At 33.1% G+C, this 16,952-nt stretch overlaps 1 protein-coding gene across 2 annotated transcripts in view; it reads right to left on the bottom strand.

Annotated features, from left to right (window-relative positions):
- The window catches only part of GABA-B-R1 (gamma-aminobutyric acid type B receptor subunit 1), a 160,992-nt gene that overhangs the window by 17,616 nt on the left and 126,424 nt on the right, over positions 1–16,952 (bottom strand). For both annotated transcript variants that reach the window (XR_014878399.1, XM_085192452.1), the window contains exons 11-12: positions 16,329–16,569; positions 13,704–13,911 (exon numbers count right to left, since the gene is read on the bottom strand). Coding sequence is in view for 1 of the 2 variants with exons in the window: in XM_085192452.1 (XP_085048578.1) it covers positions 13,704–13,911; positions 16,329–16,569 (449 nt within the window). In the remaining variant the exon portion in view is untranslated. The remainder of the gene's footprint in view (positions 1–13,703; positions 13,912–16,328; positions 16,570–16,952) is intronic.

The raw sequence follows: 16,952 nt of genomic DNA, 5'->3' as shown, positions 1-16,952 counted from the left end.
CGATTTCGGGTTGGGATTAAATAATTAAATTCTTATATTACTTATGATTAGAAACTCCCTCAGCCACTATGTTACATGACGTGTTTTAATAAAGTATTTATTATTATATTTCTAAGATATAAATATGAAAGTTTATGAGAATGATTGTGAAAATGTTCGTTCCACTTTCCCGTAAAAGATACTGAACGAATTAAAATTAAATCAGAATAACACATAGATTTTTATGTAAACATTTTGTATAATTTCGCTATTATATTATTTATACTATGATGATAGCCAAACTATATATTTGGATATATTTGGCTATTTTATTATATTATTTAAATAAACAATAAATTGAAAAAAAAACGAAGCCACGTTTGAATCGATTTAAATTCAAATAATAATCAATTATAATTTTGGTTACTTAGTAGGTAAAAGCATCATTTAGTTAACGTCCTTTAAAGAAAAATAAAAAACAAACAACGTAAACAATTTAAGATTTATAAATGCGTAATGACTTTCCTGAGTTAATTCTTGCCAGTTATTATTAATTAAGACTTACAATTGTAATTAAAACCTTTTCCAACTTGTAAGAAGCAAAGTAAGTTTAATTTTTAAGCTGGTCTAGTGTCTACGAGACTGAAAGTTTGCATATTTCAAAAGTTTTGTGCGCATTCTGTTGTTGAGGAATATAAGAAGTGAAACGAAATGTTTGTAAAAGTTAAATTTTTGTATAAAAATTGCTTTTGAAGGTATTGTGCGTTTTTTATAGATGGATGAATATTTTTTTCTGTAACAAACTTTTCATATTATGGGGATTTACTTGATTTCATTTTTGTATTTTCTTTAGCTTATCGATTTTATCTAATTTATGGGCTGGACACATCTGTCGAAGAACCGATGGCCGTTGGAGCAGACGAGTCCTTGAATGGAAACCGCGGATCGGCAAGCGTAGCGTAGGGCGCCCTCCAGCTCTATGGGCCAACCTAAAGAAGGTTGCTAGCTTCAACTGGATGCGGAAGCCGGAGGATCGGGAGCTTTGGCGCACCCTAGTAGAGGCCTATGTCCAGAAGTGGACCCGAAAAGCCTGTTTTGATTGATTGATTGAAGATCATAATATTAATTTGTAGTACTCGATATATAATTAAGCAGTTTGTAAAAATATGATAACAATCTTATATATACAAAGGAGAAAAATTGCGAATGATCATTAGGTAAATTTGTTTTTTGAAGGTATAGTTTGGCACTTAGATATCTATTACGGTAATTAACTCAAAACTACTATTATCAATAATCCTTACAAAAGTTAAGGAAACTCATATGCTCATAAAGTATCTGAATAGAAAAAATATACAAGACTATTCTGGTTTATTAATAAAACGGAAAAAATTTGAACGAAGGATTATATTTCGTAAAATTTTCCAATAAAAAACATTAATTATCGATATTCGAGATGCAATTTAGATATGTGTGCCAGCGGCTGCATATTCATCCATTTAATTTAAAATAAAAAATAAAAGAATGTACAAAAAACCTCCTGTTGTTAAACTTTGAGAGTTAATTGCCAAAATGTTGGCGTGACGTTATGAAGCTTTATATAGATTGCAATTAGACCACATAGACAAATGTTGCAGGTTCAAATTTGTATAGAATAATATTCTTCTTAAGTGATTAAAGCTACAATAGAAGAGAGAAACTAACTAAAGTAGTATCTTTGATTTTTTTTAAACGGTTTTATTAAACGGTTTTATTTAGCTCACCCCGTTTGTTTATTTGTTTATTTGGGTCAAATTTAGTAATTGAAATTTAACCCTCTTCCCGTTAACCGATTGATCTGAAATTTGGTATACGCCTTTGATTCTGGTGACAATACAATTATCCATATTCAATATTATTGTGAATCCAAGATGGCCGCCGCTACAAGATGGCGGACAACTTAGTTTTTTTCAATCCCATCAATATGGGTATCAAATGAAAGGGCTTGTCAATTAGAATTCAGTGGACTATACAAAATCAAAATCCAAGATGGCCAACACTACAAGATGGCGGACAAGTTAGTTTTTTTCAATCCTATCAATACGGGTATCAAATGAAAGGGCTTGTCAAGTAGAATTCAGTGGACTACACAAAATCAAAATCCAAGATGGCCGCCGCTACAAGATGGCGGACAAGTTAGTTTTTTTCGATCCCATCAATATGGGTATCAAATGAAAGGGCTTGTCAAGTAGAATTCAGGGCACTATACAAAATCAAAATCAAAGATGGCCACTGCTACAAAATGGCGGATAATGTAGTTTTCAATCCCATCAATATGGGTATCAAAATAAAGAGCTTGGTAAGTATAATACAGTATACTATACACAATTACAATATGAATCTCCCACCTAAGTCAAGATCTGGTATCCTGTCGAGGACTGTGTGGCTATAGGGTGCCTAAAAATGAGACGTCGCTAGGGGTACACCACCCAAGGTAAAAGGTAAAAGCGCGCCGAGAACTGTATGGCACTAGGTGGATAAAAATGATATGTCGTTAGCGTTTTCCCCTCAAGATTCAGGCACATCTTGTTGTACATAGCCTTGCTCCTCTATTGGACCTCTGGGGGGTCGATCGTAACATTCTCCATTAACCTTGCAATAATGAGGCACTCAACGAATTGAATACTAGGAGAAATAAAAACTAAAAACTTAAAAATAAAAAAGTAAAAAAAAAAATTTAAGTTAAACGGTTTTATATTGCAGATAAATGTACTAAAAAATAAAAAATAATTTCATGGAAATTATGATTACTAAAATAAAATCGTGGGGCACGTCCAATATCTACAATCGAAAGACATGGCATGAGACTTCACCCACCTAGTGGTAAGTAGAAAGTGTCCCCACGATTTTATTTTAGTAATCATAATTTCCATGAAATTATTTTTTATTTTTTAGTACATTTATCTGCAATATAAAACCGTTTAACTTAAATTTTTTTTTTACTTTTTAACCGGAATAATTACCGGGGTATATGTAGTATTTATTTACGCCCAATGTTAATAATGTATCTCCTATCTCCAGTTAACGTCAATCTTGTATTGTTCGACATATCTATTCAATCTCTAACCTGCTTGCCAATAACCAATTCGGATAATGTCAACTTATCGTCAATAGTGGATTGCAGGGCCCACCTGCGGTAACGATAGTTTCGTTTTACGTATCTTTTTTAAATTAACAATATCATAATATATATGCTAAATTAAATTTAAAATTAATTATTATCTATATATATAAAAGGACTTGTCCTCACTGACTGAGGTAAGACGCACGCACAGCCGTAACCGCTGTGCGTAGACGCGTGAAATTTGGACAAAAGTTTACTTTCGTGATCTGGACATCCACTAAGAAGGGATTTTGAAAAATTTTAACCCTAAAGGGGTGAAATAAGGGTTCAAAGTTTGTATGGAAAAAATTTAAATCGGCACCGATTTGTATAAAATTTGAAATTTAGATTTTTAAAAGTATTTAATTGAATACGTGTTTAATTGTTTTCTAGAATTCTCCACCTAAGGGTGCAAATAAGGGGTTGAAAGTTTGTATGGAAAAATCTTTAAATCGCCACCGATTTTTATAAAATTTGAAATTTTGACTCTTAAAAATATTTCATTGTACACATATTTCATGGTTTATTAGAATTCATCCCTAAAGTTAAAAAATATATTTGTTAAAACATTTTTTTATATTTTTAAAAGGATGGTGAGTTCCTAATTTATTCCACACTTTGGAAAGAAAAATACATTTAGAAAATATACTTAAAAAATCCCGCTACGTTCTAATAGTAAATGTACCTAAGGTTTTATAAAAAATAGAAATCAACAAAGAAATTGAATAAGTTCAATGAAAAAGACTCAAAAAAAGTCAATACAGTTGAGCATAACAATAAATAAAAATTACATATAATATTAATAACTAAAAAGCCGTTAAAAAAGCTTATGGTTCTTCATACAGTGTTTATTATTTCCACAAAATCCTAGTGATTTAAATTATTTATTTCCAGCCGTATATTGTCTATGCTCATCCTCGGTGAGCCGTCCTAATCCTCCGTAGTTTCCACAATGAAGGAAGAGCTTTTAAGTCCTCATTAAATATTTTATATTACTTTTTATTACCTTCTGCTATCGTCATAATGTCATTTTAAATGGATAAGTTTAATATTAATGCTGTGAGCTTATAATAACCGTGGTTATAATTAAAAAATATTTTATAGAAGAAATATAGAATGGGAAACGGAGTTTAACACTGGTTCCCACTGTGACAGTCCAACCTGCCCTGCTGTAATTTAGTAAAACGTAACAAAGTTACATAATGTGAATGTTATTTTTAAATTAAGTTTAATATTTCTTATATATGGCCGAAAAGTGTTAAATTTAAAATAAAAACTATTATTTAAAACTATTTGGATCTATTGTAGTGCAGTAAAGTTTTATTCTTTCTCTCTGTAAAATGTAAAAGATAAAAATATTTTTTTTAGTTTCTAGCTTTATCCTGAAATTAGCAAAGGTTAGCTGAGGGAATCTAGTATCAAAACACTCCGCCCGCCATTTCACCGGATAATTTTCGAGACACTTTTTTTCTTGACACCGAGAATTGGCGATCTTAACGTCACGCTTTGTCTTGCTCTCGAGTGGAAATCGAATCTACGACCGTCTCGTTTACAGTCACACGTTTATCCTATCCTATCCTATATCTTATAAAACAAAGTCGCTTTTTGTGTCTGTCTGAACTTTCTAACTCTTCTTCTTCTAAACCACTCAACGGATTTTTATGCGGTTTTCATCATTAGGTCGAGTATTTTTCAGAGAAGGTTTATATATAGTTTATTATTTGTACATTCTTATGTAAATTAACATAAATACGATAAATGTGTCTAAAGTCCTACCCGTTGAGACACTTTCGCGCATGCGCTGCTTTAATGGTAAGTACTATATGAAAAAAATGTACTGGAGAATTGTTCCTCTTAATAAGATCTACAAAAAAGTCCGCGAGAGCATATTTTTATCTTTTAAGGATAACGTGTAGTGATCATATTTCTGTCTAAAAATAGTAATTTCAATATATTTTTTATTGTGAGCCATATTTTTCCATAATGGTATTAATCCTTATCCTTTAAAATACTTTATTAATTTTCTACGTTAAACGAAGATAAAATTTGCTTTTTACACTATTTCGAAATTGCGAATAGTTTTAGAAAAAAACGCATTTAATTGTTGACACATCACGCCGTTGACTCATCAGCTGTGCCGACTTAAGTTTTACTTATCCCTTACTCTCAGCATATAAATAAGTATGTTAGTTACGTTGGCCATTTAATGTAGATGAACTGTCTTTTACTGTTTTTTCCATTTTAATAAGTACTTTAGAAGTTGTTAAAATACTAAAACATCCTTGCTGCGAAACGCGCCTCGCGACGTTTTGCTTATTTATACACAAGCGCGTGATGAGCAGTCATCGGTGGTTCAGTGGTAGAATGCTCGCCTGCCACGCGGGTGGCCCTGGTTCGATTCCCGGCCGATGCATTCTATTTAATTTCCTCACAGGCAGCCACGTAGTGCCAACCCAACCGGTGTCGCTGTTTTAACAGCATTAACCACAAGCTCGAAAAAAAACCCGCCTGCCTCTATAGCAAAGAAGATTTAGATGCGTTTCACATATTGAATAATTTCAGTTAAATGTATTATTTCAGCGCGATATTGGTTTCATATTTTTTGTATTAGTTATTAGTAGGTAGGTTTTTGTTTATAATTTCTTCCGTTTAAAAATAGTCATTTAAATATTTAAAAATAGTCATTTAAATATATAATAATAAGTACTTGAAAAGATTAGTAGCACAGATTTAAAATGACAGTACTAAAAAATCCTTGCTGATTAACAGTTCGCCGCCCACCACGCGTCCGTCGTGCCCCGCAACATTTTGCTTATAATAGTGGATCCGCCGCACCCGCCTGGCTTCTTTCCCCCGGGCATGGAAGGAAGGCCTGCTGATTATGCTGCTGAGGGATATCGATCTATAATCCTTCTTAGTACGGTCGCCAAGTTGTTCGAGAAGTTACTCCTCTCACTTCTTCAGTCACACATCCACCCACAAAGCGAGCAGTTTGGCGAGCGGGTATACTACTCTGGGTAAACTACGCAACAGTGATCAACCGAGAGAGAGTATGAGTGTGCAATAGCAGTCTTCCTTGACGTAGCACGCGTATTCTACCGCGTCTGGCACCCGGGCTTACTTCATAAAGTGCTCAGAGCGGGCACCCCCCAGCACGTCGCGCATGTCTTTGCCGCTCTGCTTTGTAAGTGACAGGACATTTTGCATAAGAGTTGAGAGTGCTAGCAGCGACCCGATCGCTGCCGTTGTCCCAGTCAGAATTTTGTCACCTGCTCTCTACGCACTATACATTGATGACATCACAATGCCCTAGCGAGTATTACTCAACGAGGAATCCTGTAGGTCGTACGGAACCTCACCCTCCGGCGAGTGACGCAGGCACCATACTACGTGAACACCACGCGCCACTCACCGCAACCTAAAAATAGAAACCCTAGAGGTACACATTGGTCGCCTCGCATCCAACGTATTCCGTTGCGCCGGTGTATCGGGTCACCTGCACCTAAGGAGCAGCACTCCGCATACCCGGCCGCCCGAGGTCAGACGTCTTCTTCCGAGGAACTTTCTATCCTCCTCCAAATCCGACTCATGAGCAGTCATCTTGGTCGTTTAATCTAGGCCTTCCTCAAGAAACCGAGTGTTCAATTCCAATCCCCTCCCCTTCCATGTGTCTGCTCTAAAGCAGGTTTTCGCCTGGGACCAGGGTTGGACCAACGCTCTGATGTCGTTCTGAGCTACTACGGAGATGGCCGAGAGAATGCTTCAATTCTGCGCCTGGCAAAGTAAATTTAGAAGTGATTGCACGTATTTTGGAGTTATCCAATAATTATAATGTATTTCCACGCGACATAGTTGGTTACATCTTTCGTTTAAGTATTTTTGGGTAAGAGAATAGTAGGTAGTCTGTTCTTTATAATTTCTTTCGTTTAAGTTTTCTGTTATTTGTGTTATTTATTTGTGTTTATTTTAAAACAATTGGAAAATTCTTATTGAAATTACGAAAATGCGGGTTGCATTAGGGTTTAATTAATTTTCACATTATCTTAAGTGCTTTGCAAACATACATTATATGAATAATCCAGTAGTAAAAGCGGGCGAAGCCGCAAGAGGGTCGCTAGTTACTTATAAAAGTCCTATCAAAACTATTTTTAATAAAATAATAAATCTTTAAGTCCCAAAATATTAAAAAAGAATAAAAATTAATAATATTAAAACACTTTTTAAAACTTAATGTAATATGCTTAGGTGCGTACAGTGGAACTCGACCATGTCATTTTGACAGCATATGTTTTTATAATATAATAACTAATTGTTAGTTTTAAGATACTTTATTCCTAACCCATTTTCATGTATAAATTATTAGGCATAACTTAAAACGCCATAAAATTACAACTAAACTGAACTAAAGATAATTATTTTAATTTAATTAATGGAGTCCGGCATAGTAAGGTAAGTATCGTATGTATTCATAATTTTGTTTATTAAGTTTAAATGTACATGCAAAAAATTATATAAGGGCGTTAGCCTCTATAGAATTTTTGAATTCATAATAATATTAATATCGTTTTGCTTGGCTATTTCAATTTCATATTGTTTATTGCTACATTGGATAACAAAGAATAAAATTTGAGATTAAGTGCAAGATTATTATTTTAACTTATATTGATAAATACTTTATTGAACAATGAACTAATAAATACTTTATTTTTTTTAGTAAAAACAAAACAGTGATGGTCACCATTACAAGAAATTCACTAAATATTTTGTAGCTTATAAGAAATGTATGGAGAATAAAGCTGATAAAATTACTAAACATGGAGCAAGCTAGAATTAAGAAATAAAAAATATTTATATAAAGACACAAATAAAAAAATAGGTTACATTTTTTTAATAATAAAAAAATTACAATACACATTGTTTTCCTTATTCACACCCCCAAAAACAAGTAAAACTATGATAAACTAACAATCTTCTCACTTAAGAAATTAATAAATATAAAATATTTGAATAATTATTCATCTTATAAAACAATTATTTATGTCCTTTCTGTGATATCTTATATCGCAGCACTGTCCTCATTATCTATCATGTCATGAAGGTATTTCCATTCCTGGTACTTCCTCCAAATTAAGATCTCTGCAAATGGAGTGCCATAATATGAAATAAAATTTCATATTATGGCAAATAAACTAAAAATATAAAATTTGTATATTAGGTATATAATTCATGAATATGAATAAGTTTAATACTATTTACACATCAAACTAATAAATTATAATAAGATTTTTTTTTATATGGTCCGTCCCCTTTTTTCCATACCATAGGTAATATTAGGTTAACATAATACCTTTCCATTATGTTCCTGGTTTAATATATGCTTGCTTGCAGCTTTGCTTCAGCACTTGGATTAAGAACTTGTGTTAATAAATATGGTCTATTTGGTACTTTACTTCCATTGATTACCATAATGTCTTGCATCACATTTTGCTGCCTATAATAAAATATAAAATATTATTTTACAAATATATAAGATAGTAATTTGGAAAATCAGCAACTGAAATTAATAAGCCCAGAGCTCAAATTAAGAAATGATATGGTAATTTGTAACTGAGTTAAACTGAGACTTATACAAAAAAAAGTTTCCATAATTTGCCTGCTTTTGTAAAGAAAACTTTATATAACTTAATAATACTCACATGGCGATTAAACACATAGGTATGCGAATGCAATCAATTGCAGCAATAACTCCAGGAAAGGCACCAACTTGATAGAAGTTTTTAGCACTCTCTTGATATATTTTTATATGCTCACTGCAAATATTTGTAATTGCTGACACTAACTACATAACACTATCATTACTATCACTCGAAGAAATGTCACTCCACATATTTATTTACTTTAAAAATCAAATATAATATAAATGCAATTTTGCAATCCGGGGATATGATAAAGTAAACCCCAAAATATGTCGGATCGCAATTAGCTGTCATTTTTGCTATCCAACGTAATGTCAAAATGGACAGATCGTTTATTGGCACGCACAAGCTGTAATTTTCATACAAAGTTCCCTCTTAATCTCCAGTTAGTCTTCCCAACGATAGATTGAAGTTATAGATTGAAAATGAAGTACTTCGATAGGTTATTGGCAAGCTAAACTCAAAAAATGGATTGATATTTCAATCTATGGTTGCAATTTATGGATTAGGATTGATTATTAACATTGGGCGTTAGTTTACATTATTAGAAACTCGACGTCTCGAATCTTTGCAGTAGTCACGGGTAGACAGAGATGGCTTTCGTCTATCAGTTGGTATAATTATTTTATCAAACTACCGCCAACGATTTCTTAATTGCCTCGCGTAGGTAGGTGCTTCCAGAATTCGACGGAGTGTTTTAACACTAGATTCCCTCTGCCTAACCTGCCTAACCTCAAAATTAAAGACTTTTTCCTGGCGACGGCTTTGAATATAAATAACGCAATATACATAATACATGGATCTTTATAATAAAAAGCAACATCGAGCGAGCGAGAGAGAGAGAGAGAGATCATGTCAGTGAGATTGAATTTTTCCCCACAAACGCGACGTGACGTTTGTAATTGCTATGTTGTCGTTTGGAAATAATGGTACTTGACGCGATAGAAGACAGCGTTATTTGCTTATGAAATTACATTAATTCTGTATAATTAATTAAATTTTATTCAAGCAGCGTGAAGGCTTATAAGTAATTTGTTTATGATAAAATTAAAACATTATATATTGTATATTATGAACGTTTAAAATATTTTAAATACTATTTTCTTGTATTGTAAAACTGTAGTTAAAAGTAGTAAATTTAGTATCTCTTAAAATTTTTAAATTATTCAAAGTTTAAGAATTATTTCTCTACTTAAGCAAAAATTTTCAGAAAAAAATGTTATTAAATTTCTTTTTGAAATTCTTACATTTACGCATTCAACGTTAGCTCCTTACAAGCCCAATAAAATTTGCGTATCTTATAATTTACCCATAAAATTTGTGAGCGGAAAAATATAAATGTAAAACAGTATAATGAAGGGCCAGATGTGATTAACAACTTCGAGTCAGAATTTCGTGGCCGAGCCAGGGATGACTTGGGGATGCAAATGTGGTGGACTTTGACAGGGTTCTATAAATCTTTTTTTATTGTTTACAAGTAGACTAATTATTTTTGTAACTGTCTAAGATGTTCTACAGGTACCTAATATATGTAAATCCTCTCAATCTGTTATATTTTTATAGCAGTGTAGGCAGAGCGGACCCAGTGTGAACCCAATCTGATCCCAAAAAAATATTTGAGTGTAAATTGAACCCAAAACCCGTCACGTTCCAGTTGAAACTGACCACTACGGCTCTCCATTAAAGAATATTATTTATATATATATATATATATATATATATAGATAATAAATACAATTTTAATGCTTATCAGAGAGAAAAAAATAGAATAATTTAAATATAATAACCAGAGTGAATATCGAACCCATTACCACTGTGCCCCAACAGCCTCAAATCAGGTAACGACCATATTTTAAGTATAAGCAATTCCATGAGAGCGGATCAAACAAAACATTCCTCAACACTCATTTAAAAAAGATTTGTCATTTGTATTCACTCCTTTACGGGTTGAATTTTGTTTATTTTGCGGATGTCTCCGCCATCTGTATGTTAAACTTCAAATTCATTTGGGGGTTCAGTGAGTTCTCCCTGATTCGTGTCAGGGAAAAAATTTACTTCTTATGGCGGATTTTAGGCATATATCAAATTAAAAAAAATAAGAAATAAGGTATTTCAATAAATAAAGTATTTGATATATGAAACCAGTTGTGGCGCAGGGGCCATGACGTGTAGCTGCAAACACAAACTGTTATGGGTTTGATTCTCATTCGAGAAAATGAAATATTTAGTATTTTCATTTTTCTCTCTTTCCGCTTTGCCTTGGTAACAGAGTGCCGCCACTCAATACGTAATGCCTCCAGAATTCGGTGAAAAATGGGGAACGTAGTGTCATAACACTAGTTTCCCTCTGCTTTGTGCAGAATACAACGTGAAGGTATAAAAAATAAAAACAACGTATTTTTGCTTATATTCGTGTAAGAATAGTTGCAGGTCACGACTAGCGTACAATGTAAGTACAGTTCTGGAACAGCAAGCAATTTTAATAATAGATAGAGTTTAAAATGATATTGCAGGAAGAATTTCAGATTTTCCACAATTTCCACAATATTTTCTTTTCCGCAGCGAATGATAAATTGAGTGGATAGGTGAATTTTTTAAAAGAGTACATGAAACCATTACGTATTTCAGACTTGGTAGTTACATTTTTGTGCCATTTTATATGTATTTTACAGTTAACTGACAAAAAATGCCGTAGAGTACTTCCAATATACACGTTCATTTCTTTTCAAATTGTTAAGACCAGTAGGATTTTTTAAAAATATATTTACATAAAATAAAAATGTATCGTAACTTAAACAAATATAAAATGTTGAAATTTTAAAAGTGACCATCGCCGACACTATATTAATTTCGTTTAAATATCCAATATTCTAAGGTTCCTAATTTTTTATCAGCTTCACGCTATATCCCTCCCACAGCGGGGTAGATAGAGGTAAAATGTAGTGTTAAGACACTCCGTTCTCCACTTTCGGCTGAAATTTTCGAAGCATTGCGTGTTGAGTCAGCACTCAACACCGCCGTTACAGTCATACCCTTGTGTAAGCCGGTTTCAAGAATTTAGTGTTGATGTTATAAAATATTATTATATAGATAGACTAGCGGACGCGCGCAGCTTTGCTTGCGTATTTAAGGGTGAATTCTAATAACCCATGAAACATGTGTTCAATTAAATATTTTTAAAAGTCTAAATTTTAAATTTTATAAAAATCGGTGGCGATTTCAGAATTTTCCCATACAAACTTTCAATCCCTTATTTGCACCCTTAGAGGGAGAATTCTAGAAAACGATGAAACACGTGTTCAATTAAATACTTTTAAAAATCTAAATTTCAAATTTTATAAAAATCGGTGCCGATTTAATTTTTTTTCCATACAAACTTTGAACCCCTATTTCACCCCTTTAGGGTTAAAATTTTTCAAAGTCCCTTCTTAGTGGATGTCCAGATTACGAAAGTAAACATCTGTCCAAATTCCACGTTTCTACGCACAGCGGTTACGGCTGTGCGTGCGTTTTACCTCAGTCAGTGAGGACAAGTCCTTTTCTATATATATAGATAATACTATTTTAAAATTTATAAAGCGCTAGTTCTAATGTACGCTGACAATATCTAACAGTTTCACATATTTACATACATATATTCCAAGTGATTTTACTATAACAAATCGTAGAAAGTTAGAATCATTCGTAACAAGCTCCAAGTCGTACAACAAATTGAAAGAAACTGTGCCACAAGATATTTGCCGAAGGAATATAAAGGATTTTTAGATTTTATTTGATTTAAGATGTTCCTAACTCAGACTACATATTCAAGGCCTAGATTTTAGGGCGTCAGTATAAAAGTAGTTACTAAACTCATATAAATTTATATATTACTAGCGGATTTTTAATATATAACATTGTTTAGTCTATTAAAATCCTGCTATATGCAGGATACAGCGTGAAAGTATTTTTTTTTATAAAAATGCTTTACATATAGTGTATATACGAGTAAATAAACGATATGATCATTTTTTTAAAACTTTTCCACGCAGAAACATTATTCTCGTTGAAAATATTTATGTCAATTTTTTTTGTATTTTAAAAAGTTTAGCCTCTATAAAACGTGGAAATAAGCTGAAAAAATGTATCGAGCGTATTTTAGAGCATAGTTATAAAATCTCATCGGGCTGGCGCAAAAAATGTGAAACTGCAGCTGTGGCCCAGTAGCTGCCACATACGGTGACGCTGAAATTGAAAAAGTTATAGAATGGCCGTATTGTCACGTCTGTCACGGCAGCTTGTACGCTTCAACAGAGTGCACGTTGTTATTCTTATATATATATCATATAGTCTAGTCAAGGCAATGGGCTGGGTTCTGGGTTCGATCTCTACTTGAAGGAATTAAATATTTAATGTGTGCCTTCAGAATTCGGTGGAAATTGGGGAACGGAAACACTAGGTTTCCTCTGCCTACCCTATTGTGTGCGTGATACAGCGTGAAGTCGTAAAGAAAAATCTCAAACACTTCACCCATTCATGGTTTACAGTAAACATTGCTCGTAACTATCTTTCCCCCCTATTTGTTTTCATTGAACAATCATAGCGTGTTGTTTGAAGTGATACATATGACGTCATACTTAGCTCGCAATCTGTTTTCATCTTTCCCATATTTCTTTTTCAAATATAAAGAAAGAAAGAAAAATATAATTCATTATTTTATATTTAATTCTAATAAATAATATCGATTTTTACTTAGTATGATTTCTTTCTAATAGATTAGATTAAGGCATAGTAGAGCATACAGAATCTATGAATATCTAAAACAACTTTTTTATACGCCCTTCATTTTGATTATTTAAGACATTACTAATATATTAAAATATGCAAAAAATATCGGTATAACTTACCTAGCCAAACAGTATTGTGTTCGCTTTCACAATGTTCCAACTCTGGCCGTATATGGACATCATCATCGTGGTGCCGTGGGGCTTCCAGGGGGAAGATCTCCACTCGTCTTTGCAGGGGGTCTCTAAGCTGCCACGCTGTGAGTAATGCTGCATCAACCATTAGTAAACCACCCACCATGGTGTAGAGCTTCCAGCCGTGCATCCGATTCTAGATTAAATGAAAATTATATGTTGTAATTATTTTAAAGGTTTTTACTTATGCTACAGTGGCACAAACATGTAATTGTAAATAGGAAAGGTTGTAGGTTCGATTCCCACTCGACGAAAATTTATATTTAATATTTTTATTTTCTTTGCTCCGGTAATGAAACAAAGCACGGCGTTAAGCTCCGCTCAACACACACTGCCTCCAGAATTCTCAATATAAATATCTCGTTAAAAACTAAAAAAAGGCTACCATTATTTCACATACGGATTCTATTTCTAAACACGTAACATTTCATTGGATCAACGAATGGGGTCACACAAAAGTATCTAAGCAGTTACAGCGCATGGTTTACTAAACAAATATTTTCGGTTGTTTTCCCTTACTTGTAATAAAAAGCAAACTTATAAGAATGAGCAAATATTCGGATGTAGGGAGACGCGGTCAATAAGGGGGGTTCTATAAGGATTTCACCATCACATATAATATTTTTCACGCATTTAGACATCACAGAGCAAATATTTTGTCAAAGTACTGTTTATAAGAGAATGAAAATTGAAACTCACTCTCTCTTCCTTATAAAAACACTTACAATTTATTCGTTTTCCCTGTTATTATGAAATATTATTTTATTTTCAATAATTTTTCTCTCTATGTGTTTTTTTAAAAGGCAAAAATGTATACAATATATATACACGTATTGTATTTTAATTATTTTCATTAAAATATAAGAGATGTCTCTCCTCTGTATGTTTAAAATAGGTATAGCTTCTTTATTGAACGTTGTTTATTAGCTTTGAGAAGAATAGGGCTTCCGGTCCAGTGATTTTAATGAGCGACTCAAGGGACATGCTCCGGAAGAGTACGATGGTAATTACTATATTTTTATTTCTAGAACTTCATCCTTTTCTTTACACAATCCTTTTGGGGTGTATTTTGTTACCACTGGATGGTAGTGGGAGTATCTTAATGTAAGCATGATGATCTTGGGTTCGATTCTCACCCAGAAAAATGAATTATTTTATTTTTCTCCATTCAACACGTAATGTCTTGAATTTATGTGGAACGGAGTGTTTTAACATTAGATTTCCTCTGTTTTCTCTACTATACCCTACTACTAAATAGAACGTAAAGAAGAATATTTTTAACAGACTGATATCGGACTAAGGACTAGCCATGACTGGCACTATAGCGTGAATCCTTCTTAAAGCTGACATGGAACAGCAACTTGTTTGGCAAAGATAATTTAACTAGAAGAGTCTTCTCTATGTCTTCTCTCCTACTTATACTGCGTGAACTAGGGTTTGTCAGGTGATATAAGTAATAGTCCAACCCAACCAAAATAAATAACAAAATTAATTACTATTTGCGGGATTTGAACCCACAGTGTGTAATGTACGAGCAATTTGCATATCAATGCGGTTTTAGTATCGACTGTGTAAATTATGTGGAACGGATGTTCACCTTTAGATTTATGTTTTGTATTGACATTCACGAAAACCACCCTAGTTCAGTTTTCCGAATATATTTTGTTTGTAATATCCTATAGGCTATTGTGAATCGTTGTATTGGTAACAATATGCCCAATGGCTAGAAAATACATACCAGCAAAATACAAATAAATCTATTTTCTGTGTCATTAATGTATATTATAACAAGTTTTTTTTTTCAGCTTCACGCTGTATCCCTTATATAGCAGGATAAGCCGTTCCCCACTTTCCGCTGAATTTCTCGAGGCATTGCGTGTTAAGTGGTAGAACTCAACACCTTAATTTTTGCCTTGGTGCCAGATCGAAGAAATAAAAATATTAATGGATAACAATTCATTCTTCCTGGGGATCGAATCCACGACTGTCGTGTTATAGTACCCCTACGCCTCTACGACCAGTATAGTTATGAAATAAATAAAGAAAACAAATGCCTCCTAAAAGATAAAACATTGTTTCAGGAAACAGAGCCTTGTAAACGTTTCAAGTCTTTCCATTCCATAGATTTACGGAAAACAAGCGACAATTTGTCTTTTTGTGAGCTGATAAAGCGAGTTTATTTTTTCCGGTACGATATTTACCCAGTTTGTTCTTTTGGTCTACTTAAAATTATGTACGTCTGTAATTTGAAGATAATAATTTCTTCAATCGGCTATTATAATCTTATTTTTAGTAAGATCTTTGATTTTTGCGTATGTTATATATTTTAAATGGAAATTTGTTGCCAATCCTGTCTGAAACCCCTTTTACTTATGGTAGATGTACTGAAACAAAGATTTGCCAACGGTTGATAACTGTGTAGGGTGTCGTGAGATTCCCGAATACTAAACATACGCAATTAATCCGGTTAAATAACTTCAATTAAATAAAAATTAAAGCATTTAATGACTTTATTATTATAAATTATGATTTTCTATTTAAACAATACAATACCTTAGTTTCCGGTTTTGGCTTCGTCGTATGTCGATGTACGCGCCATACTTTGGTGAACATGGCACCATATGCCATTGAAAAACCGGTCGCGAGAAGCCAAGACCTTGCTGCACATAGTCCAGGGAAGTGTTGGGGCTGGACCCATCTTCCATCGATTCCTAGTGCAATTGCTGCCGCAAAGCATATGCAGCAGCCACACAGCATCACAGTGTTGCATGCTGGGTGAGACCACTGGATAACTCTGTCGTGAAATATACCAATAAGTTATTATTTCATTAAATATCTTCTATAGTTGATTTATACAGAGACAAAGATAATGGGCTTTTAGAGTGTTAAAAATTTAATATATTGAGAAGATATACATTTTAAATGAATATAATTATTATGTTTCTTTGCGTTAACTGCGATGGGCTTTTATTTGTATTTTCAAGAGTGTAAGAAATTTTCATATTTCAATTATTTTAATTAAGTTTGGTCTTCCAATTGTATAAAATACACACAATACGTATAATTTATTTATACTTTAAAAAGTTGTTCTTGTTTTAAAACTTAACAGAAAATGTACATGCTATTATAGAGGCCAGTAGCGCAAGGGCACAAAGTGTGACTGGTTGTAGGTTTGAT

This window comes from Heliconius melpomene, chromosome 11 (genome assembly GCF_056956725.1).
Source record: "Heliconius melpomene rosina isolate 202511_hmr_F chromosome 11, ASM5695672v1, whole genome shotgun sequence".
Lineage (NCBI taxonomy): Eukaryota > Metazoa > Arthropoda > Insecta > Lepidoptera > Nymphalidae > Heliconius > Heliconius melpomene.
The sequence above is the reverse complement of the archived record's forward strand: the minus strand, read 5'-3'. Positions and strand labels throughout refer to the sequence as shown.